The sequence below is a fragment of the Pteropus medius genome, unplaced genomic scaffold, assembly GCF_902729225.1.
Source record: "Pteropus medius unplaced genomic scaffold, Ma_sr-lr_union100, whole genome shotgun sequence".
NCBI lineage: Eukaryota > Metazoa > Chordata > Mammalia > Chiroptera > Pteropodidae > Pteropus > Pteropus medius.
In genome coordinates this window covers 3705436-3726637 of record NW_024350923.1, presented here as the reverse complement: position 1 = coordinate 3726637, position 21202 = coordinate 3705436, and the positions used below count along the sequence as shown (strand labels likewise).

The 21202-nt window shown below is 55.7% G+C and overlaps 2 protein-coding genes across 10 annotated transcripts in view; both read left to right on the top strand.

Annotated features, from left to right (window-relative positions):
• The window catches only part of LRP5 (LDL receptor related protein 5), a 97864-nt gene extending 88237 nt beyond the window's left edge, over positions 1 to 9627 (top strand). Inside the window, 6 exon segments of the mRNA XM_039840636.1 lie at positions 60 to 170; positions 1313 to 1549; positions 2271 to 2410; positions 7342 to 7439; positions 9172 to 9366; positions 9368 to 9627. Of these exon segments, the coding sequence (XP_039696570.1) occupies positions 60 to 170; positions 1313 to 1549; positions 2271 to 2410; positions 7342 to 7439; positions 9172 to 9366; positions 9368 to 9428 (842 nt within the window). The 3' untranslated portion in view covers positions 9429 to 9627.
• Positions 9628 to 15480: 5853 nt separating this feature from the next.
• The window catches only part of PPP6R3 (protein phosphatase 6 regulatory subunit 3), a 110592-nt gene continuing 104870 nt past the window's right edge, over positions 15481 to 21202 (top strand). For all 9 annotated transcript variants that reach the window (XM_039840634.1, XM_039840633.1, XM_039840632.1 and 6 more), the window contains exon 1: positions 15481 to 15615. The gene's annotated coding sequence lies outside the window, so the exon portion shown is untranslated. The remainder of the gene's footprint in view (positions 15616 to 21202) is intronic.

Here is a 21202-nt window from a genome sequence, read left to right as displayed (position 1 = left end):
GGGCAGGGAGCCGCGTCTCGCCCTCCGACCTCTCTGAGTGCGAGGCCTCCTCCTTGCAGCCATCTGCCTGCCCAGCCAGTTCCGGTGCGCCAGCGGCCAGTGCGTGCTCATCAAGCAGCAGTGTGACTCCTTCCCCGACTGTGTTGACGGCTCCGACGAGCTGATGTGCGGTGAGCTGGCTGGCCGCGGGGGCGGGGGTGGGGTCCTCCCTCCCATGCTGGAGTTCTGCCCCAGGAGTGTAGGGTCTCTAGGAAGGAAGCGTGCTGGGGGCCATGTTCAAGGAAGCTAGGAGGTCAAGAGTACTTGGCCTTGGGGGAGGGCAGGAAAGACTTCCTGGAGGTGGAGGCAGCCGTGAGGCTGAGCGGGGAGGGCGAGACTGTGAGCCCTGAGTCATTTCAGCTGGGACAGAGGCACGGAGGCCGACTCCTTTGGGAGATGGCATGGGTGCGTGGGGCTGATTGTGCCTGGCCGGGCCTGAGTGCAAAGCGGCATGCCTCCGCCCGGGACCCCATTCAGTAACATCTGTCAGGCAGCAAGATGACCCCTGCCACGGGCGTGCCCAGGCCGAGTCCAGAGCCCGGACCCCAGCTCCCATCCTGTCTGAATCAAAGACAGCCTTTCGAGGCCTGGCGGCTTTGATAGTGGACCAAGTCCAAGGAGCACCCCCACCTGGCAGTCCACACACAGGATGCCCAGAGGGATCCCCTTGGTGCATCTTTGTGATCCTGAGCCGGCTCCTGGCTTTGCAGACTGGGCTCAGCGCCCCCAGGTCCAGGCCCTGTCACACGCTGCCCCTCACAGTGCCTCCACTCAGGATTTCTGCGGGGCTTAGCAAGCCCTGCTAGCGAAGGCCCTGGGCCCCTCTGCGTGGGCAAAAGCCACCGCGAGGCAGACCGGGAGACCCCCGGCTCCGTCTGCCTGCCCCCCGCCTGCCGCTCCTCATAACCAGCTGCGGGGGCTCCTAGCCCTGCTCGTGACTCATGGAAGCCGCCGGTGTTCGCACTTCCAGCCACCACTGAGAGCCCCCTGGGCCGAGGGGGAGGAGTATGAGGCTGCTTTGGGGAAGGCACCCTTGAAGGGCTGTTGGGATGTAGGCAGAGCTTAGAGCCGCAGGAGGAGCGCGCCCTGGGCAGGCCGAGGGGGCAGTGGGTCAGAGGTCCTGAGGTTAGCGTGGCAGCCCAGCCCCAGCACCGCAGGGTCTCCCTTCTTCCCGGGCACAGCCAGCCCCTCCAGGGCCCACAGTACCTCCCCCACAGGAACCTGTCCCTTGGTGGTTAACGCTGACCACCTCTTCCCGTCTGTCCTCTGGCAGAAATCTCCAAGCCACCCTCCGACGACACCCCCGCCCACAGCAGCGCCATCGGGCCCGTCATCGGCATCATCCTCTCGCTCTTCGTCATGGGTGGCGTCTACTTCGTGTGCCAGCGTGTGGTGTGTCAGCGCTACACAGGGGCCAGCGGGCCCTTCCCACATGAGTATGTCAGCGGGACCCCCCACGTGCCCCTCAATTTCATAGCCCCCGGTGCCTCACAACATGGTCCCTTCACAGGTACGGAGCCTGAGATGTGCCAGGGCCCTGGGCGGAGGCGGGGGGGTGGTCTGGGCAGGGTGTGGGGTGAGCGGGCGGGGAACGCTGCCGCCACGGCCAGCGCTGTCACGAGGCAGACGCCGCTCATCCATCACTGCTCGGGCGCCCGCTGAGCCTGTCTCTGGCGTCACAGTCCTCAGCACAGAGGCCTGCACAGCTGCGCCCCATCCTTTGGCCTCGGAGGTGTGGGGACAGCTCTTCGGACTGGACCTTCAGTATTCTCTTGGGTCGTGTAGAGTCATCTGTGGAGGCGGGGGTTGGTGGGGGGCGGAGGGCAGCTGGGGGCTCTGTAGAACCAACGGCGTCCCTGGGTATGTGTGACAAGCAGCTTTGTCCTGAGTGTAGTTCGAGTTTGGCTGTCCAGTTACACTTACCACGAGGTGTGGCCCACCAGGAGCATGAACCCGAGAGGCCACACGTGGAGATGGCAGGTCGCACCTCTAGGCCAAACCACACCAGTTCATGCTACGGTGTGCCCGAGAAGATGGGGTCAGTCAGTGCTCCCCATTTTACAGATAGGGTCACACTGGTGGTGAGCAGAGGGCCTGGGGGTTGGCGGGACGTATCTCAGACAGGGCTTACCCGCCTGAACCTGGGTCTCGTGGGTGGCTGGAGCCGAGAGGGCCCTCCATGTCTGTGGGGCGGCCCAGCCCTGACCTGCCTTGTCCCCCTCCCCCGCCAGGCATCTCATGTGGCAAGTCCATGATGAGCTCCGTGAGCCTGATGGGTGGCCGGGGCGGGGTGCCTCTCTACGACCGGAACCATGTCACCGGGGCCTCGTCCAGCAGCTCATCCAGCACCAAGGCCACACTGTACCCGCCGGTGAGTGGGGGCGGGAGGAGGCCTGGCCGGCTGGCAGTCCCCACCCCCAGCGGCTGGCCAGGAGTACTTCTTATGACCTCAGGATGTTAGACTTGTTAGCTGTTTCACCTCGCTGAGTGGTGGGGCGGTAACTTCTTTTCTCCTCCGGACCCTGTTTGTCTCTTTAGTGACCTCGTTTTCAACTTAGAGCAGGCGCTCCTTGTTCATTACGCATAATCTGAAAAGGATAGAAGAATCTGGAGAGCGGAAGTCTCCTCATCCCGCCTCCCAGGGTGGCCGTTAGGCATTTCGTGTCCTGGTGACAGCCTCTATGGGGCCACCCTGGACGGGGTGCTCAGATGTGCCTGTTGCGAGCTCCCCGTCAGTGTCTCCGCTGAGAACACCCTGTTTGCCCACCAAGGCCTTGCTGGTCCCCAGAAAATAGCTGGATTGTCTTCCGAAGGATAGGGACTCTCAGCGTGGCTTTTGTGGCTGCTCCATAGAACTTCCTGCAGCCCAAGCGGGGCGAGGGGCTGGCCCTGGCTAAGCCACACGCTAGAGCGAAGTGATTGTATGGAGGGTGAAGCCCTGAAGCCCCCGGCATCTGAGCCCCCTACAGGATCCCGCCTGGGGACCCCCAGTCTTCAGGCACACAGCCCCAGGCTAACCGGGCTGAGCTTGATGCATGGAGATGAACCTGTGTATCTGTAAACACTGGGGCCTGACTTTACGTGGTTCTGTGCATTTTAAGTTTTGAAATCCTGATGTCCTGCCACCGTGTCCTCTCCTAAGGGGAGGGCGGCCCTTTGTGCTTTCTCTGCGGTCTCCAGCAAGCCCCGCAGCCAGGGCTGGGCCCTCCTGCCTTCTGGGTGTCTCCCAGGTCCGGGCTGTTGCCCTTCCTCATTGCAGCTGACCCTTGCCCTGGGAGGGAAGGGGCAGCAGAGGTCATTACCTTGGGTCCACAGGACAGGAACTGAGTCTGGGACGCTCTGGCCCGACTGTGTTTGGGGACGGAGGAAGTGATGGGCCAGAGCCTGGAGCTTAGAGTACTCACCAGTACCCCTCCCATCCTCCCTGCTCTCTGACTCCCCACGCGCCCCACATAACCGGCCCAAAGCACCGGGAACCCGTGTAAGACCGAGCTGGCCCCGGAAGCAGCCCCCTGGGCCCCCCATGCTGACACCAGTAGGCTCAGGAAACTGGCTTCTCTGTCCCCTGCCTCTGCGGGAAGCTGGGGGTTCTTATTAGGCAGCAAGCAAGAACTCTGACCCGCCCACCGTTTTGTTATGTAACCCATATACCGCTCAGTACACCCACTTAAACTGTACGAGTCAGCGGGTTTCGGCGTGCCCACTGGTGTATGCAACCATTGCCATCGTTAATTTTAGGACAATTTCATCACTGTACGAAGAAACCCTGCCCAGAGCTGGCTATTTTTAAGTTAACAACATGATTTTGCATCAGTAACGTATGTTCACGGTACAGAATTCAAAAGGCACAACACACATCTGCGTAATCTGTACCTAAGCAAGTAGACGAGAGTGTGGGCTTCATTTTTCCAGCAAAGAGTAACTTTTTTCTACTTTTCATTTTGAGATCCTTGTCAACATACGTTCGGTTGTAAGACCCTTCACCGGTTTTCCCCGGTGGAAGCGTCTTGAGTAATTGTCGTGGTCTTGTGCATTCATGATGCTCTCACAAAAATGTCACAGACTGGGCGGCTTAAAAAACAAACTGCTTTTCACAGTTCTGGAGGCCGAGAAGTCCAAGACCAAGGCGCTGGCGGATTAGGTGTCTGGCGGGGGTCCGGTTCTGGATCCTCACGTGTCAGAAGGGCCACGGAGCCCCCTGGGGTCTCTGCATATAAGCACACCGGTCCTTTTCATGAGGGCCCCACCCTCGTGACCTAGTTACCCCCAAAGGCGCCACATCCCAATACCATCATTTTGGGGGGTAGGTTTCAACATGTGAGTTTTGGGGGTCACATTCGACTTCGTACAATATCATAACCAGGATATCCATACGCTATCCTTTGACCTCATTCAGATTTTACGAGGTTTACACAGGTACTTCGTGTTCAAAGACTTTATATTTTTAGAGCCATTTTAGGTTCACAGCCAAATTGAGAGGAGGGTCCAGGACTCTCCCATTCTCTCCGCCCCACATGTGCACAGCCTCCCCCACCGTCACCATCGCCACCAGATGGTCCGTTTGTTACCGTCGGCGCACCTGCACGGACACGTCGTCACCCAGAGTTCACAGATGACAGTAAGGTTCGCCCTTGGTGGTGTGCGTTCTGGGGGTTTGGACGTATACGACACGCAGCCACTGTCATAGTCTCATACAGAGCAGTCTCATGTGCACTTTTAAAACCCAGACGATGGCATCCGAATAGTGAGAGCTCCTCTCTCAGCCCTGCCTTTTGCTACCGATGAGAAGTACAGCGGCGTTTGCTGACTGGCTGACGAGTGACCTCTCCCTGCGCTGTGTTAACCCAGCTCCAGCAGGAGGCGCCGTCATCATCCCGTTTTGCAAACAAGACCGAGAACTGACAACTACTAGCCTCCATCGTTCCGTGCCAGCGGGGCGTCAGGTGGCTCCCAGCGCTGCACAGGACTCCCGCACCCCGTTATTTGCCTCCCCGGGGTGGAGAGAGACAGCAGGAAGAATGCCCTGGCTGCGAAGGTTGAGGGTTGGTCATCTTGACCCCTCTTCCCGAGTGGCCCTTCTTAGGGACAGTCCCATCTTCCCGTCAGCAGAGGGCAGTGCCGGCCAGGTGGTCCCTCGGAAACACACTCTCCAGGGGTCGAATTTAGGGTACACGTGGGGCGGTGGTGTAATCTTAATTCATATTTCTCTCACTACAAATCACATCGAACATTTTTGTGTGTTTAATTTCCTTTGTAGTTTAATTATCTTTCTCAGAAGGGTCTCTATTGGGTTGTTAGCATTTTTCTTATGCGTTTAGAATATCTCTTTATATATAGATATAGATATATTAAGAAAATTAGTCCACTCCCTGAGACACATATTGAAAACATTTTTCCTAGATTTTTGTCTTCTGATTCGGGTTACGATGTGTTTGCCATTTATACAATGAAATGATCAATATTTTATAGGCATCTCGAGGGTTTTTGGTCATGCTCGAAAACAAAGACTTTTCCTTCTCTGGTCACGAAAAAAACAATTTCTTTCCTTGTTCTCTTTCTTAGTGTTCGCAGGGTTTCATGTTTTATATTTAAACCTTTGATTCTCGTGGAATGTAATCAGATGTACTGAGTGAGGTAGGCGACTTTGCTTCTGTGCTGATGACTGCCAGGTGGCCTTTGGTAGTTAAGGTCCACAGGGTGATCTGAACAGAGAAGGTTCCATATACAGAATTATTAGCAGTGATTGGGATTCCAGAGAATTGGCCACTGGGAGGTAAAGTGAGCTCTTTAGAACCCAGCAAAAGCAGACCAACCGAGCGAGAACGCCCAAGAGCCCCTAGAGCCGAGGTCCCGACTCACAGAGGGTATAGCCTCCGCTCACCAGTCGGCCGAGAAGTTACTGAGGTGCTACACCTGTGGAACTTTCTAGAAATCCGCCCACTGTGGTAGTGAGAAGGACTTCTCCACGACTCCTTAGCCTTAACCTCCCAACGCCCTGGGGGAAGTAGCAGTGACAGCCTGCAGAGGGAGGGGTTGGGGCCCAAAGCTCACCTTGGAGGAGGAAGTGAAGAGAAACCAGGTCCTGTCAAGTTCATGGGCAGATGCCCAAACAGGATCCCACAGGCGGCTGCTGGAGGCCCTTCCTGCTGGGCAACCCTGCCTGGCTGCTGTTGTCCTCCAGACGCGCCCTGCCCCCCAGTGTTGTGGTCAGACTTTGAGGTCAGATCCTGAGGAATCCCCAGAGTGGCTATCCGGGCTGAAGAGGCTCCTCCCCAGAATAAGGAGCACTGGCCCATGCCACTTCCTAAACGGCAGGAGAAGGGCCCAGGCACTTCCCGTCGGTGGCTCCCCGAGTGTCGGGACAGCCTCAGGAAGCAAGTCTTCTTAGCCCCATTTTAGAGATGAGGAAGTGGAGGCCCAGGCAGGTGAAGCATCTCGCCAGGGAGCGTGCTGCAGCCAGCCATGGCTGATGGAACAGGACTCACACACATGTCTTGGGGTATGCAGAGACAGCCCTGTTCCCATTCAGCCGTGGGAGCTCCAGAAGCAGGATCTGGCTGTGTCCCCTCCAGGGATGGCTCGGAAGAGCCATGTGATAGGTGGTGTTTGTTGGGGAAGTTACGGACCTGGGTCCCTCTGTCCCTTTGCGGTGTGGGGTGTGTGCTGCCTGCCTCAGGAGTGTGTACCTACGTGGTAGAGCTGACCATTTATCATCATGGTTTGGGGACAGTGTTGTCCCTTCAGAAAGGGGCACCCTTTCCTGACTTGCTCGGAGGTGCCGTGAGGGCTGGCGGGGGCCCGTGGCCCCTCCGTCCGTGCAGCCAGCCCTGTGCATGGTGAAGGTTTGAGCCCGGATGCGTTAGGATGAGGGATGTTTATAGGAAGAAATTTGACTTTGCGCCACGTGGGAAGAGGTAGAGAGTAAAAGCTCGAAGGGGAGTTGGCGGAAGTCCCAGAGGAGCGTCGTGGGGCGCTCGCCGGTGCCGGTGGACACACGGGCCTGTGGGGACCTTGTGATGCTGGGATCCAGGGACCTTTCTGAAGTTCTGCCTCTGAGCTCAGGGTGACCAAGTGCCGGGCCTGGGTCACTGCTGGTCAGCCGGTCAGCCCTGCTCCCATGCCCGTCAGGATGTGACAGCTGCTGCTCCCTATGCAGATAAGGGAGCCCTGGGAAGCGTGGCCTGCTGAGCCCAGCCACCTGATGCAGCCTGCAGCCCCTGCTGTGGGAGGAAACTGGGGGGCGGGCAGGCGGCAGGACCACGAAGCCGCTCAGGCCATCATGACCCTGGCTTGTCTCCTCAGATCCTGAACCCCCCACCGTCCCCTGCCACAGACCCCTCCCTGTACAACGTGGACACGTTCTACTCTTCAAGCGTTCCCGCCCCCGCCAGGCCGTACAGGTACGAAGCCCCCGCCCCGCCCAACATGCGTGGCCTCTGAGCCTCCAGATGAGCCTATGGCAGGGAGGGGCCTTGTCCCATTTCCTGGGAGAGGAAGCCTGGGAGGGGTCCAGGGCGCTGGTGGATGCTCATGGGGGCCCAGCCCTGCCTCCGCTAGCCCTCGGACCACGCCAGGCCGCCTTTCGGCACCAGCGAACCGGGCCTGCGTGTCGAGGCCGGAAACCCACCACGTCCCCCTTTCTGAGCGGACTCTTAAGCCAGGACAGGCAGACGGGGCCCACGGATGCTACCAGGGGTTCCCACCTTGGCATGGCTGGGCGCCACCGCCCGGGGAGACCTGGACCAAGGCCCAGGCTGCAGGGTCTGACTGAGTCCAGCCGTGGGACCCTGGCAGTGCCACCTTGGTCCCCACAGGGACATCTAATTCCCCTCGAGTGCTGATGCTGCGCCTGCCTCTCGGGCCCCTGGTAGGGCGGTCCTTTCTGCAAGGGCCCGAGGAGCCCATGGGCCTGCTCAGCAGCTGTTCTGTCATCCCCAAGGTGTTCATGTGGGGGTCGCAGGCCCCACCCACGAGTGTGGGGAGGGGGCGCCTGAAAATGCTGAGGAAAAGAGAGATCCAGGAGCCTGGCCAGAGCCTAGGGCTTGGGGGACTGGACTTCCTGACCTTCAACTCGGTAGTCTTAGCCAGCAGGGCCCACCCCCTAGGTACACTGGGCCCTCACCCCACGTCAGCTCCCTGACGAGGCCGGTGGGGGCACCTTGGCGACTCTGAGTGAGGTGCTGCCTGCCATCTGGTGGCTGTTGCGGGGACTCGAGGCCCTGGCCGGGGAGCCAGGCAGCCTCTGGAGGGACACACCTCTCCAGGTCCCGCGGTGGCGCCCCAGTGCCTCAGGGTCACGGTTTGTCCCCATCAGCTGCCACCGCCAGAGCTGTCACATTCACAGCAGCCAGGCCAGGCCCCTCAGTCTCTGGAACACCCCATGCCTTTTGCGTTCTGTCCGATACCTCTTCTGCCCCCACTGTCTGTCATGGTCCCTTCCTGCTCTTGGGGCCCCACGAGGCGGGTCTTCCTGCTGCAGTTTCTCAGCACCCGGCGCCCCTTGCTGGCCCTTGGGTGCTGGCTCCAACTTCCTGCCCACTGTGGCCTGGGCCTGGCCACACCATGATCCCAAGCCCAGACTCAGGCCATGCCATGGCCCGACACAGGATTTCAGGGTGCAGGAGGCATCCGAGAGGCGATGTCATCACGGGGGACAGCGGGGTGATGTTTTTGGGGTCAGGTTGCTTTAACTCAAGATGGACCATTCCAGGCCGATGGGTGTCCAGTGTGGACAGTAATGCCATAAGGGGGACAGTGTCAAGCGCAGTTCCGGTGTCAGGCCGTTCCCTGCATTTGCCATGCGGACTTTTGCTCAGTCAGCACCAGCCCCCTTTAAAATGCATGCTGCTTCGCCCTCCTCACTTCATGGGGAGAAGCTGAAGCTCAGAGAGCTTAAGCCAGTTGCCCAAGGTCAGCCAGGCTGACTGGAACCCTCGTTCTCCCTGCAGGCGACCTTGGCCTGGGGCTGTGGTGCTTGCCAGCCCTGCAGGGGAGGCGGAGGCCTGCTTACTTAGGGGTGGGGGTGTTGAGGCTCAGAGAAGCTACAGAGCCTGGGGCCCCTGTGGCCATCTGGTGGATACGCATGGGGCCTCCCGGAATTGGGTCCTACTCCCCTTTCTTTGCCCCCTTCAGGCCTTACATCATCCGTGGTATGGCACCCCCGACCACGCCTTGCAGCACAGATGTGTGCGACAGTGACTACAGTGCCAGCCGCTGGAAGGCCAGCAAGTACTACCTGGACTTGAACTCAGACTCAGACCCCTACCCGCCCCCGCCCACACCCCACAGCCAGTACCTGTCTGCGGAGGACAGCTGCCCCCCCTCGCCCCACCGAGAGGAGCTACTTCCACCTCTTCCCACCCGCGTCCCCCTGCACGGACTCGTCCTGACCTAGGCCGGGCCACCCCGGCCTCTCTGCGCCCCTGTAAATAGTTTTAAATATGAACAAAGAAAAAATATATTTTATGATTTAAAAAAATAAATATAGTTGGGATTTTAAAAACATGGGAAATGTGAACAGTGAAGGGCGGGCAGGGCTGGGGAATCTTTGTACAGCGGAGAAAATATTTATAAACTTAATTTTTTTTTTAAAACATCACTGCTATTCTTTTTTTTTAAAACATCACTGCCATGTGCGCGTTGAAGCTGAGTATCCCCACGGGGCGAACGCTGATCTCTGGCCCTCCCCAGGACAGCTGCCGGGGTTGTGAGCTCATCCTCCTGGGCGCGGGCATCTCTGTCAGGCTCCCACGGGGAGGGCAGAGGCCGCTGGGTGGACGCTGGCAGGCCGGGCAGCGTCCTGGGTGCCTGACTCTGTGCGGCCACAGAGGGCCCCGCGCTGGATTTCATTCTCTGCTGTTGCCATTCCTGAAATTCTAAATAATTTTTGAGAAAGAGGGCCTGTGTCTTCATTTCGCGGTAGGCTCTGCATCATATACCTGGGCTTTGGGCCGTTCCCTGGTCTGACCTCTGTGTGTGCCAACCCAGACTGCCGCGCCCGTCCAGAGTGCTGGGAGCTGGGGACCTCTTATGGCCCTGCCATCTGTGTGGACACAGTGGATAGGGCTGCCAGGCCACGCTCAGTCTGGGTGGGGAGGGAGCCCCCATTCCTCCCGGGCCCCTCCATGTCTGTTTCTGCACATAGGCCCTGTAGAGCCCACTCCTCACAGAGGCGGTCAGTAAACACTGCCCGACCTGCTGTGTGCCCACGGGGTTGGTATTGGGGGAGACAAATAAGACCTGCTCTCTGCCCCTGGTCTCCTCCCTGGTCCGTGGAGAAGTTAGCAGGTAATGGTGTGTCCTGACGAAGCTGGGCTGTTCTGGTGCCAGGCAGAGGTGATATTCAGAGGAGGGAGGAAGCCAGGAAGGGCCTGACTCTAACAGGGACGGTGGAGGGAGGTCCCAGAACCATCACGAGTAGTGCTGGGCACACGCTCCACTTGGGAAAGCACAGAGATCTAGAAGGGTCTCTGAATGTGCCCTGGGGATTGAACCACTGACCTACCCCCAGGGCCTGGATAACGGGTAAGACCTGAGAGAGGAGTCGACCAACTGCTGGACAGCTTCCGGGTGGGGGACCCCAGAACATACCGGATCGTGCAGCGCTGGTGCTAAGGAGGTCGGAAGGTGGTGGCCTTTAGGATTCCAAGACTGCTTGGCCAAGGGACATGGCTAGGGACATCAGGGCACAACCCTGCTGGCCCTGGTACCTTTGGGGGTCGCTTCCCCTAATTGCTAATGCTGCTGCCGCTGGGACCAAGAGCAGGAGCTGGGGACAGGGTGACCTACCATCAGTGCAAAGAAACCTGAGCATGGGAAGAAAATGCTGAGTGCCAACCCAGGGCTGCCTAGGCTATCTGGTGGGGACCTGTGCCCGAGGCTCCTTTGCGACAAGGCATCGGACCTGCATCTGGAAAGGCCAGCTTCATCTCTGAGCCACATCATCCAGCTGGCACCGTCTGTTAAGGAAGGTGCCGTCACCCACCCCCCAGACTGTCAGAAGGCTCCAGCAGATAATGCCCATGAAGAAGCCTCACCCAGTCACCTGGCAAGGAGCAGGTCCTTGGTAAATGGGTGCTGGGACCTGTTAAAACCCAGAGGTGACGTACTTGCCCAAGGTCGCACTGCCAAGGACCAGCAGAGCTGGACGTAGACGATGAGTTCCCAGCCCAAGGTGGGGTCCTCTGCCCTGCAGGGCTTGCCTGTTGGGGGGGCTTCCCAAACACTCAGGATTCCTGTTCTTCCAGGTTGGACAACGCACCCTGAGATGCTCATTAAAGTGCCAGTGTCAACCTGGGCAGCCAAGCGGGGAGCAGAGGGCACTTCTGCTCAGAAGCAGTGGCTGCATTGTGGGGGCCCCCAGGAGACCCCTGCCCACTCCTGCCCTTCAGTCATGCATCAGGGCCCCCCTGGAGCACCCCTGCTTCATTCTGCCTAGCCAGCTATCATGAGTCAGGCAAGGGACAGGGAAGGAGTGGCCTTGGCTGCTGCCCCCTGGCAACCTGCATGGGCTGGGGGAGGGTTGAGTCACTCTCTGCAGCCCTCCCCCTCTCCCTCCCCAGCACCCTGGAGTGCCCCCTGAGAGAGTCATTGCATGGCTAGGGGTGCTAACTGGTGGCCAGAGGCCACTCCACTAGACACTTTCCCGCCATGCCGTCAGTTAGGGGGAGTGGGGCCAACCTGCTGGCCTCCTATTGTGTGCCAAATAAATCTGCCAGCTTTCAGTAAGCACTCACTGCGTGCAGAGCCCTGCACTTACGTCACATGCTGGGGACCCAGAGATTAGTCAAACGTGCCCCCTTGAAGGCACTGCAAACCCAATGATGAAGACAGTTTCCAGAGCCGGGGGTGGGGAGCAGCAGTGTCGAATATCTGGGGCCCAGGGAGGGAGGGTATCGCACTGGGATGGGAGGGCTTCCTGGAGGGCACAATGTCCACACCGTGTCTGAAAGGAAGGTGTAGAGTTAACCCGGCTCATTTCATTTAACCTTCATGACAGCTCAGCTGGGTAGATGGTGTCCTCAATGGCAGCTGAGAAACCAAGGCTCGGAGAAAAAGAAAGCGAGAATCTTTGTCATTCATTTGTCCGATCGTCCCTTTGTGCAATAAACATTACTAACTGGCTGCTGGGTGCTACTTGACGCGGGCAAAAGGGCTTTTACCTTCCCTCCAAACCCTGTCACCGCCGTGACGCCCACGACTCCCGTCTCTGTCACCCCCTACTGAGCCCTGCAGCGTCTCCCTCCTCGGCCCTGTTAGGAGAGCCATTTCTCAGCTCACCCCTCCTCCAAGCCCCACCCAGGACGGGTGTGGGCACTCCTCCCGCCCGGGGCCAGCAGCCCCCCGGGTCTGCAGCTGCCCGGGGAAGTTGAATAAATCCTGTGTGGCCAGGTCTCAGGCTTGTCCGCTGCCAGGCAGGACGATGGGGGTCCAGGATGTGGGTGAAGAGGAAGGTTCTGTCCTGGAGACACCTGTGTGGTTGGGAAGTTGGGTGGCGCTGACATCCCACTTGACCCATGGTGGGTACCTTCTCCAGAGCCACTCAGCTGGCTCTTCATAGCATTGGGACCCCCTTGTTGGACCACACCGTCAGATCGCCAGGCTGGGGCCTGCTAAGGAACCCCCACGCTGGCTCCCCCTCGAGGTCCCCGATTCCCATGCCTCCACCTCTCTCCACCCAAATAGCCTCTTTCCTCCATTAGCTCCATGGCAGCCCTCATTGTTAGCAACTCTAGTGCTTCCCCTTTCTACCGACACTTGGGCCACCAACAGTCCTTTGGTGGGAAGAGGACTCCCCTTCTCCCGCCTGAGACTGAATCTTCACGCAGGGAAGAAAAGGAAAGAAACAGAAGAGGTCGATTTCCAGGTTAAAATTTCCAGTTGGCCCTTCACCTGCCACTGGAACTCCTATCTGGCCCCTTCTCTCCAACCTCAACCGGCCCTGACCTGACTCAGCACCAGCCCCGGCTCTTCCAGAGCATGGCCTTCCCCAGGGGGGCCCCTCTCTAGCCCTTCCATCAGGACTAGCCCTGGGGACAACAAAAGGAAAGCCAATGAGATATCTTTGTCCTCAAGTCGAGCTTATTCCATGGAGAGCCTTTTTCTCTATCCTGAGCTAGTCTTTCCTGTCTGAGTGGATGTGTGTGTTCAAACGTCCTTCCTTTTATGAAATGACAGTAATAATAAATAGTGTTTTTTAAAATCATGACTCTTAGAATTAAATTTTGGCAGTTCTGTGTCTGTTCCCAAAGTTAAGGCGTAATAACAGCTGGGTGATGGGCATATGGGCGTTCATTATATGTTTCTTCCTACTGTTGAATATGTGTGACATTATTCATGTAAATTTTTTAAGTCTAGATGGGTTGCAAATTTAAACATTTAATAAATCACGAAAGGATTAGGGAGAAAAAGGGGGAGGGGGTGACCTGTAAAATCTAGAATTCTACAATGGCGAGGCTAATGCAAAGCTTCACAGTCCCCCTCCTTAAAGCCTGTCAGTGGTTCCCCATGTCCCTCAGGCGATGGGCAGAGGTCAGATGCCTCCTCCTCCAGGAAGTTCTCCTGACTTCAACCCTTCAGGTTAGGTTAGGAGTACATCATAATCGGAGACTTGCATTGGGCGAGGTATGGCATTATTTCACTTAATTATAGTGCACATGGCTCTATGACCCACCTCTGAGTCTGGGATGGAGGAGCCTGAAGCAGGTACTGGCAAGTCCTTTGATGATGAATGAGTAAAGAGATCCTTGGGTGGCTGGGCCCTCCCCAGGCGCCCTTTTGGGCGGGTCCCAGCCCTCGCTGCTCCCTCCTGCCCACGCCCAGACTCCCTCCCAGGCACCACCCCCTGTCCCCGAGTTCCCTGCAGCCCCTCCCTTACTCCCAGGCCCAGCTCCTGGCCTGCCCCTCGCCCTTTCCCTCGCCCTACCCTTTCCCGCTCTTGCAACAAAGCCAAAGCGTCCTTTCTAAAGTAGGCCCTGAACACGCCCTTTGCCACCCAGAAGCGCGTCCTGGCTCTCGCTCTCTGAGCATAAACCCTAAGATCCTTCGCTTGTCCTCAAGGCCTGCACCACCATGTCACCTCTGCCACCTCCTCTCCCTGCCAAGCCCCTCTCCCATCACGACCCAGTCACATCGGCCTCCCCGGCACTCCACAGCACCACCTTGGTGCCCCTGGTCCCTCTCCCTGCTGTCTGGACCCACGAGCCCGCGGCTCTGTCCTCCCCGTCCGTCCGTGGGTGGAAATGCCACCTGCTCAGGAAGGGTCCTTACCACTCTGCGGCCGGTTTTCCCCACTACCTGGCGTCGCCCAGGTGGTGTCAGACGTCCCCCACAGAGCGCGAGCCTCGCACCCCCGCGAGCTAGGCACACACTGGGCGCTGACGAGAGGGCTGCCCGCGAGCGCACAGCACCCCGCTTCTGCAGCCGCAGCCGCAGCCGCAGTCCCCCGCACCGCGCGCATGCGCCTGGCCGCGCGCCCGTGCCCCCGCTGAGCTCGGGCTCGGCTTCACGGGGCGCTGAGCTTGCCCCCCGCCCTTCTCGGCCCTGCCGCCAACTGCCGCCGTCGTGCCGACTTTCACGTGACTCTGGCTTCGCGTGCATTTAGGAACGAAGCAGGTTCTTAGGAAGTGCGCGAGGTGGGCACAAAGCGGTCTACTCGGTGGCCCAGCCTGGCCCTCGCGTGCCCCCCGCCCGGGAGGGGAAGGGAGCATGATGGGCATTTTGGAAAAAACTCGTGTGTAAATCCTTCCGTAAAATAAAAGGAACAGACTGTCCTCTCACAAAGGTGTAGGGGACAACGGGAGGAACCTGGTCCCTCACCTTGACCCAAGTCCTAATACAGATACCTTTCTGGTAAAGTGAGCGGGAAAGACAAACCCTTCCTTTATAAAATTCAGCCTTGGAGAATGCGGGCATCGATCCCGCTACCTCTCACATGCTAAGCGAGCGCTCTACCATTTGAGCTAATTCCCCAGCTCGAATAGGTTTCTGCCCCCGGCACACATTGTGGCTCACGTCATCACCGGTTCCCTGCAGGGCCCCCAATAGGCCCGCAGGTCTCGCTATCCTATTGGTTCCCTTGCAGCTCTCAGCTCCACGTCCATGATTGGTTTGGCTCGATTTAGTTTTAAAAAGCATTGGCTATCGGATTGGTGGTCCGAAACGTCCGTCAAGCGGAGGCCTTGCTGTTGCTACCGCGTAGGGGGACCCAGCCAGGTTTCTCTCGGTTTCTGATTTGTTTCTCCAGACTCCGGGGTCCTAGAGGTTCCGGATCCGTCGAGTCCATGGGAAAAGAATGCGCCCCTCGCGCTTGACTGACGGGGCCTGCAAGCCAATCGGGGTGGGTGCAACGGAGGACGCTGGGCGCCCCAATAGGCTACAGGGGGAGGGAGAGGGAGGCCAATGAGCGTGGAGCTGGGGGCGGGGCGGGCCACGATTGGTTGCGAGGCGGCCGGAGGGAGGGCGGGGGGAACTCAAGGCCTGCTTGATACGTCCGCCATTTTGGGCGCTTCGCTGATGGTGTCGGTGAGCGCGTTTCCCGCCTGAGCGCAACTAGCGGCGGGTCGCGGGCACCTCCAGGTAGTGAGAGGGGCGGGGGGCAGCGGGGCGGGCGGCGGCGCGGGGTGCACGGGGTGCGCGGCGCGTGCTCGGCGATGGGGCCCCTCCGCCCGGCCTCGGCGGCGCAGGGCGGGAGCGTCCTGGCCCCCACCCCTCCCCCCCGGAATTCGCCGCTCGGCGGCCCGGGAGGCGCGGCGCCGGGGCTCCCCGGGCCGTCCTCGCCCGCGCCTGTCAGCCGCCCGCCCGCCCGCCGCGGGCCGCGGGGACTCGGGCGGCCCGGGCGCCGGGGCGGGACGCGGGCCCGGCGGCGAACTTTGCGCCCGCGTTGAGGTCCGCGGCCTTGCGCGACGGCAGTGGAGGCGGCGGCGGCGGGCGGCCCGGGCGCGCCCCTAACCTGGCCGGGCCCGGCTCCGCCCCAGCCTGCGCGCCCCGACGGCCGCCCCGCGCGCGGGCCCCGGAGAGCTCTCCGCGCGAGCCCCGGGAGCGTGTCAAGTTGAGGGGCCGCTCGCCGCAGACTCGCGAAGGCTATTGTTGGGCTCCGTCCTCCGGGAAACAAGTTCCGTGTGTTTCTGTTCCTTCGCCGCAGACTCTTCGGAAAACGCCAAAAACAGCCCGGCGTATTTAAATAGCTTCCCGAGCGATTTTTTAACTCCGGTGTTGTGACTCGAATGTAGACCTGGTCACGAATGCCTCCCTGGCGAATATGAGCGAGGGGGGTGGTCCTTCTTGCGGCTGGAAGTACCTCCCTCTTAAAGAAGCCCATTCACTGTTAACTCGCAGGGGTTTCCTCCTAGATCCTCCTGGCTGTGATCGCAGCTTGGACTTTTGGTGTTAGGTGCGTGGAGTGAGTCCTCAGATGTATCTCTGTGCCCTGACGTGTCAGAGCTTCATATGTATAATTTTCCCGATACCTAACATTTTCTCTGTGGGACCCATAGAGCTTTGTTTATGTTTTGCTTTTATGGGAGGGGCACTTGGTAGTTGTTTCCCATTCATCCTCGCTGCACTTGTTAACGTGGATGTTGTCTCACTTTGTAAATGTGAACTTTACTTCGATTTCGTCCTCAAGGTCATGTTGCAGGTGAGCAGCAAGTGGGAAAAAGACTCCAGCTTTCCAGCCACTGGGACGTCTTCTAAGTGGTGGTGATGTCTGAGCTTTCTTCACTCTGGAGTTTCACTGCCTGGGTTCAAGTCTTGGTTTCACTACTTTCTGGCCTTGTGACCTTGGGCAAGTTACCGAACCTCCCTGCCTTCTCTGGGAATATGGGCATAATAAGTGTCTATCTCATGAGTTTGTCAGGACTAAATGAGTTAATACTTGTAAAGCAGCTGGAAAAAGTGCCTCACTGCAGAATCAGCTTAGTAATTCGTGGCTATTATTATTAATTTCAATTTGATTTTTAAATGTTTAGATACTATTAGGAAGTCAAATGCCTTGGCTCCTGGTGAATGTCTTTAGAAAGCTCTGTGTGTTTAAGAGTCAGCTGGACTGAGAAATTAAAATGGAATTTTTTTTAGTTTTTTCAAGAGAGGGGTGGTTGAAGATTCATTGAATTACAAAGGTTTCCTGGAGTAGTTATTAGTGGTGTGGTGGTGCCTCAGCATGCTTTGTGTTCAGGAGGTGGTTAAATAAAGAAAAGCCAATCAAGCTCACATGGATTCTGTTCTCTATACTTTTGGACGCTGCATTCTCAGTGTGATTGGTCCCCTAATGAGTAACTCCAGGGTTTCTGGGTGCACTCCTGGGTGGTTATTCAGGTTTGAAAGGTTACTGGGTATTGAAGTGTACTTAAGTGAAGAAAGTTTGGGACATGACTTGTTGTTGGATGGGTGCTGTTTTGCATTTCAGCGTGTGTGATCAGGGAGGCTAGAATATCTGATGAAATGCCATCCACTCAGTCACACATATACTCAGTCTTTTAGTTCCTGCCCTGTGCTCTTCCCCCTGGTCCTCAAAACCATGCTCGCCCTTCCCTTGGCATTGTCTTCTTGGGAACTGGCTTGCACTGGGAAAGTGTTATTTTGATAGACTTAGTCTTAAGAGATGGGCATCTTGCTGGTGTAACTTACTGTAGAACAGGAAGAAGATTGTTTTTGATTAGAAAACTAGCATTTGTGTGAAGTATAGCAAAAAACTTGTCAGTTTTAATTAACTACTTGAGAATTTGAGAGTCAGACTATAGCTGGACATAAAATGAAGACACTACAAGGTGAGATTTGCTTAACTTTTAAGATAAATTTTTGTATCGATTTGGTGCAAAGATGATGTGTTTATTACAGATAAAGCACCTCTTCCTTAAAACAGCATTTGTCAGGATCAGTATTTAGTGTATCTTGCAGTTTAATATTGGATGTTTGAGAGGCAGCCTGCATATATATTGGTCTAAAATTATACGTTGTTTTTATTACCATTAAGAGTAGTGACAGTGAAGTTCTTCTAACCATCTGCTTGACTAAAACTCAGCATTGAAGCACAAGAAGTTGGTTTTGGTCCTTGTGAGTCAAGATCTGAACCCACATGGCCTGAGTGGTGGTGGCTATTTTTCTTAGCTGAGATGGACTGAAGAAATAGACCTGGCCTCCTGGCTTTAAGCAGTTTTCTTCTTTCTTTTTTTTTTTCATTTGTTAAGAGAGCCTCAAATGATTGTTTTTTTATTGACTCTAGATCACTGTTTCTCAACTAGGGGATGATTTTGCCCCCAAAGGAACATTTGGAAACGTCCGGAGATATTTTTACTTGTCACACCTATGGGAGTGGGCAGCGCACTACTAGCTTCTAAAGGGTAGAGACTAGGGATGCTGCTAAACATCCTGTAATGCACAGGACAGCATTCCTGCCGTCCCCTATCACACACACAGACACGCATGCACAGATAATCCAGCCCGGAGTAGCAGTAGTGCCGAGGCTGAGAAACCCTGCTGTAGACAGATGCTAGACTGGCCTGCATTAGTCACTTGGCATAACTTTAAGACCATGGATGATGGATCCCACCTCTGGAAATTTGTAGTGAGATTGAAAATGTATTTTTAAAAAGCTACCCAGGTAATAACTGAAGTGCAGGTTTTGGAACCACTGCGCTACACATTTTAGGGACTGCTCGTGGCTCAGGGACTCCTTCAGGTGGTCCGTGAGCCCTTTGCGGTAGCTGGATCCTACCTTAGAGATTATTTAGTAGTGGGAGAGAGAGTGTACGCATGTTATTTTCAGATGCCCAAAGACAGAACTTTAAAAGAAATTTTAAGTGAAGTGGTTTTATAAAATAATTTAGAAATCTTTTTCTTCTTTCTCTCATGAAAATAATAGCCACGTTGCAACTTAGCAGCATTCTCAGGCATGGAGGGTTTTTGCTCCCAGGCTAAACTATGTTACTGTGATTTCTGAGTTTTGTATCTTTTGCCCTTATCCTGTCAGTGAGTTGTCAGTTTTGTTCTAGATGTCAGCTTCATCATTATCTTGTTGTTGTTTTTTTGTTTGTTTGTTTGTTTGTTTGTTTTTTAAATTTCTGGGAGCCCCAGATTGGTTTGCCACTTCGGCCCTTTGAGGGCGAGAGAGAGGCATACTCTGTGCTTACCCTTTTCACACAGTGTCCCTTGCCTGCTAGTAACGGGGTTCCTCTGTGCCCTGGACAGTGACCCAGATGGGTGAGGGTTTTTCCCTCTGAGGGAGATGAGGTGCAGCAGTAGAGGACAGAGGTCCTTTTCTTACACGTCCTTACAGTGTAGATTATCTAGTTTACTGAGTGGAAGAATGTCTATAAAAACTATGCAGATTTTCAGCAACTGAATGTTAATAACATTTGGACATATGAAAAGATCGTGCAGAAAAGACAAGACCACGCAGGCTCTTTCCAGTCCTTCATCCTGAGATTCGGCTTATGGCCATAGTTCAGTGACGAGCAACCCCTCCTCCCATCTACATTTTCTAACCTTTATTTATTTGATCAGCCGGTATATGAGTCCTTACTCTGCCAGGTGCTGTATTGGGAGTTCACTCATGAACAGGAGCTTAAGGATGTGCAGTCTAGATGGAGAGGCAGCAATTACAAAATAGAGTTTTGGCTGGGAGACCAAATAACAAAGTTCATTAAAATTGTAGCGGTGTAGTAAGTAGGCTCTCGGTGAGACGCCCTAGAGGCCTCAGAGGAAAGAGCTGCTGTTTGCTGGTCGGGTGGTTGAGATTGCTGGAAGTCTCTTGCCAAATAATAAAGGAGTTTTACCTTCGTTTCTCCTGTGTATTATTAAATGGTTATGTTGACCTGCCTCCTTGGTTTGATGCGTCTTAAAGAGCAATGCCATTCTTCCCATGCCGGCGAAGTTTTGTAATGACAGATAGGATTGATCGATTTTGTCTTTTGTTCCGTAGATTGTCGTTGGTTGTCGGTCAGTCAAAGTTGAAACACTGACTGGTTTCCTACTGCTCGGGGCTTGGTGTAGGTTCATGCTGAATGTCTTGAGCATCCTTGAGATCGACGCTGCTTCCAGTGGGAATGCGGTTCTTCCTGCTGCTGTCTGGATCTAGGTTGACTGGAGATTCATTTCTGTGACTTTTTGACTTTGGCTTAGATTTAATCGCCATGGAAACCCTCTTTCCTCCTCTCTCCCTCCCCCTTTATTTTTCTGTACTGGGAGTGGGGAGGTACTGTTTACTAGTCGGATCAATACCCAGTTTATTTCAGGTTTTGGATGATTATGAACTAACGACTGGAGACCAGGTAGATTGACTAGATAGTAAAGAAGCAAGTCAGGGATCTTGGCAGTACTCGAAAGGCTTCTTACCTTGACTGGGACATTTTCGTGTCGCAGACTTGGCACAGACTGGATTTACTCTGAGTCGAGGTGGTTTACTGCTTGTCACGTACAGCTGGCTAGTGTTGACCTGTTTCACAAGTATTACGGAGGACTACACAGCCGACTGTAAATTTACATAAAATTTGACAGGTCATGAACATCTTTTTACGGCTACAAGGAGGCTCTGACTCCGTGCTTCTTAGTGACTCTGGAGAAAACTAGAGTGTTATTAGTGCCAAACTTTCTGACAGTGGGAATATGCATTGACTTGGAGTGGTTTGCGCCCCAGAGGTTGACTGCCATGAAATATGGTGGCCTAAATGAAAGATGATGATGAATTGTTTTTTGGAACATTAGAGAGCAAGACTAAAAAAGCTGCAGGAAAAAATAAAAATAAAAAGGCTGCAAAAATAATAATATGATTGAATGTTGAGCCGGAGTTGGAGAAAGCCGTGTGGATTGCTGGCTGGACCCTCGAATTCCCTGTGCCCGCGTGCATATCTGAGCAGCAGTGTGGCAGAGACGCACTTTGAGAAGAGAAAGTGGTTTGCCCGAGAGTGCATGGCGCTCTGAGACCCCGATGGGGCGAGCAAGGCAGCTGTGTTGCGCTGCCCACTGCGGCATGTTCCATGGTGGCCTAGTGGTTAGTAGACATGGGCTGGATCTTGGTGACATCTGGGCTTTCAGTTCCCACATGGGGCCAGTGGCGGGAGGAGTATTGACAAGTGTTGACTCAGTTGGCTCTTTGGGACTTCCTTTCATGAGAATCACGGTTTTCGAGCTGGAACAGAACTTAGAGGTCATTGATTCTTAGAAAAAA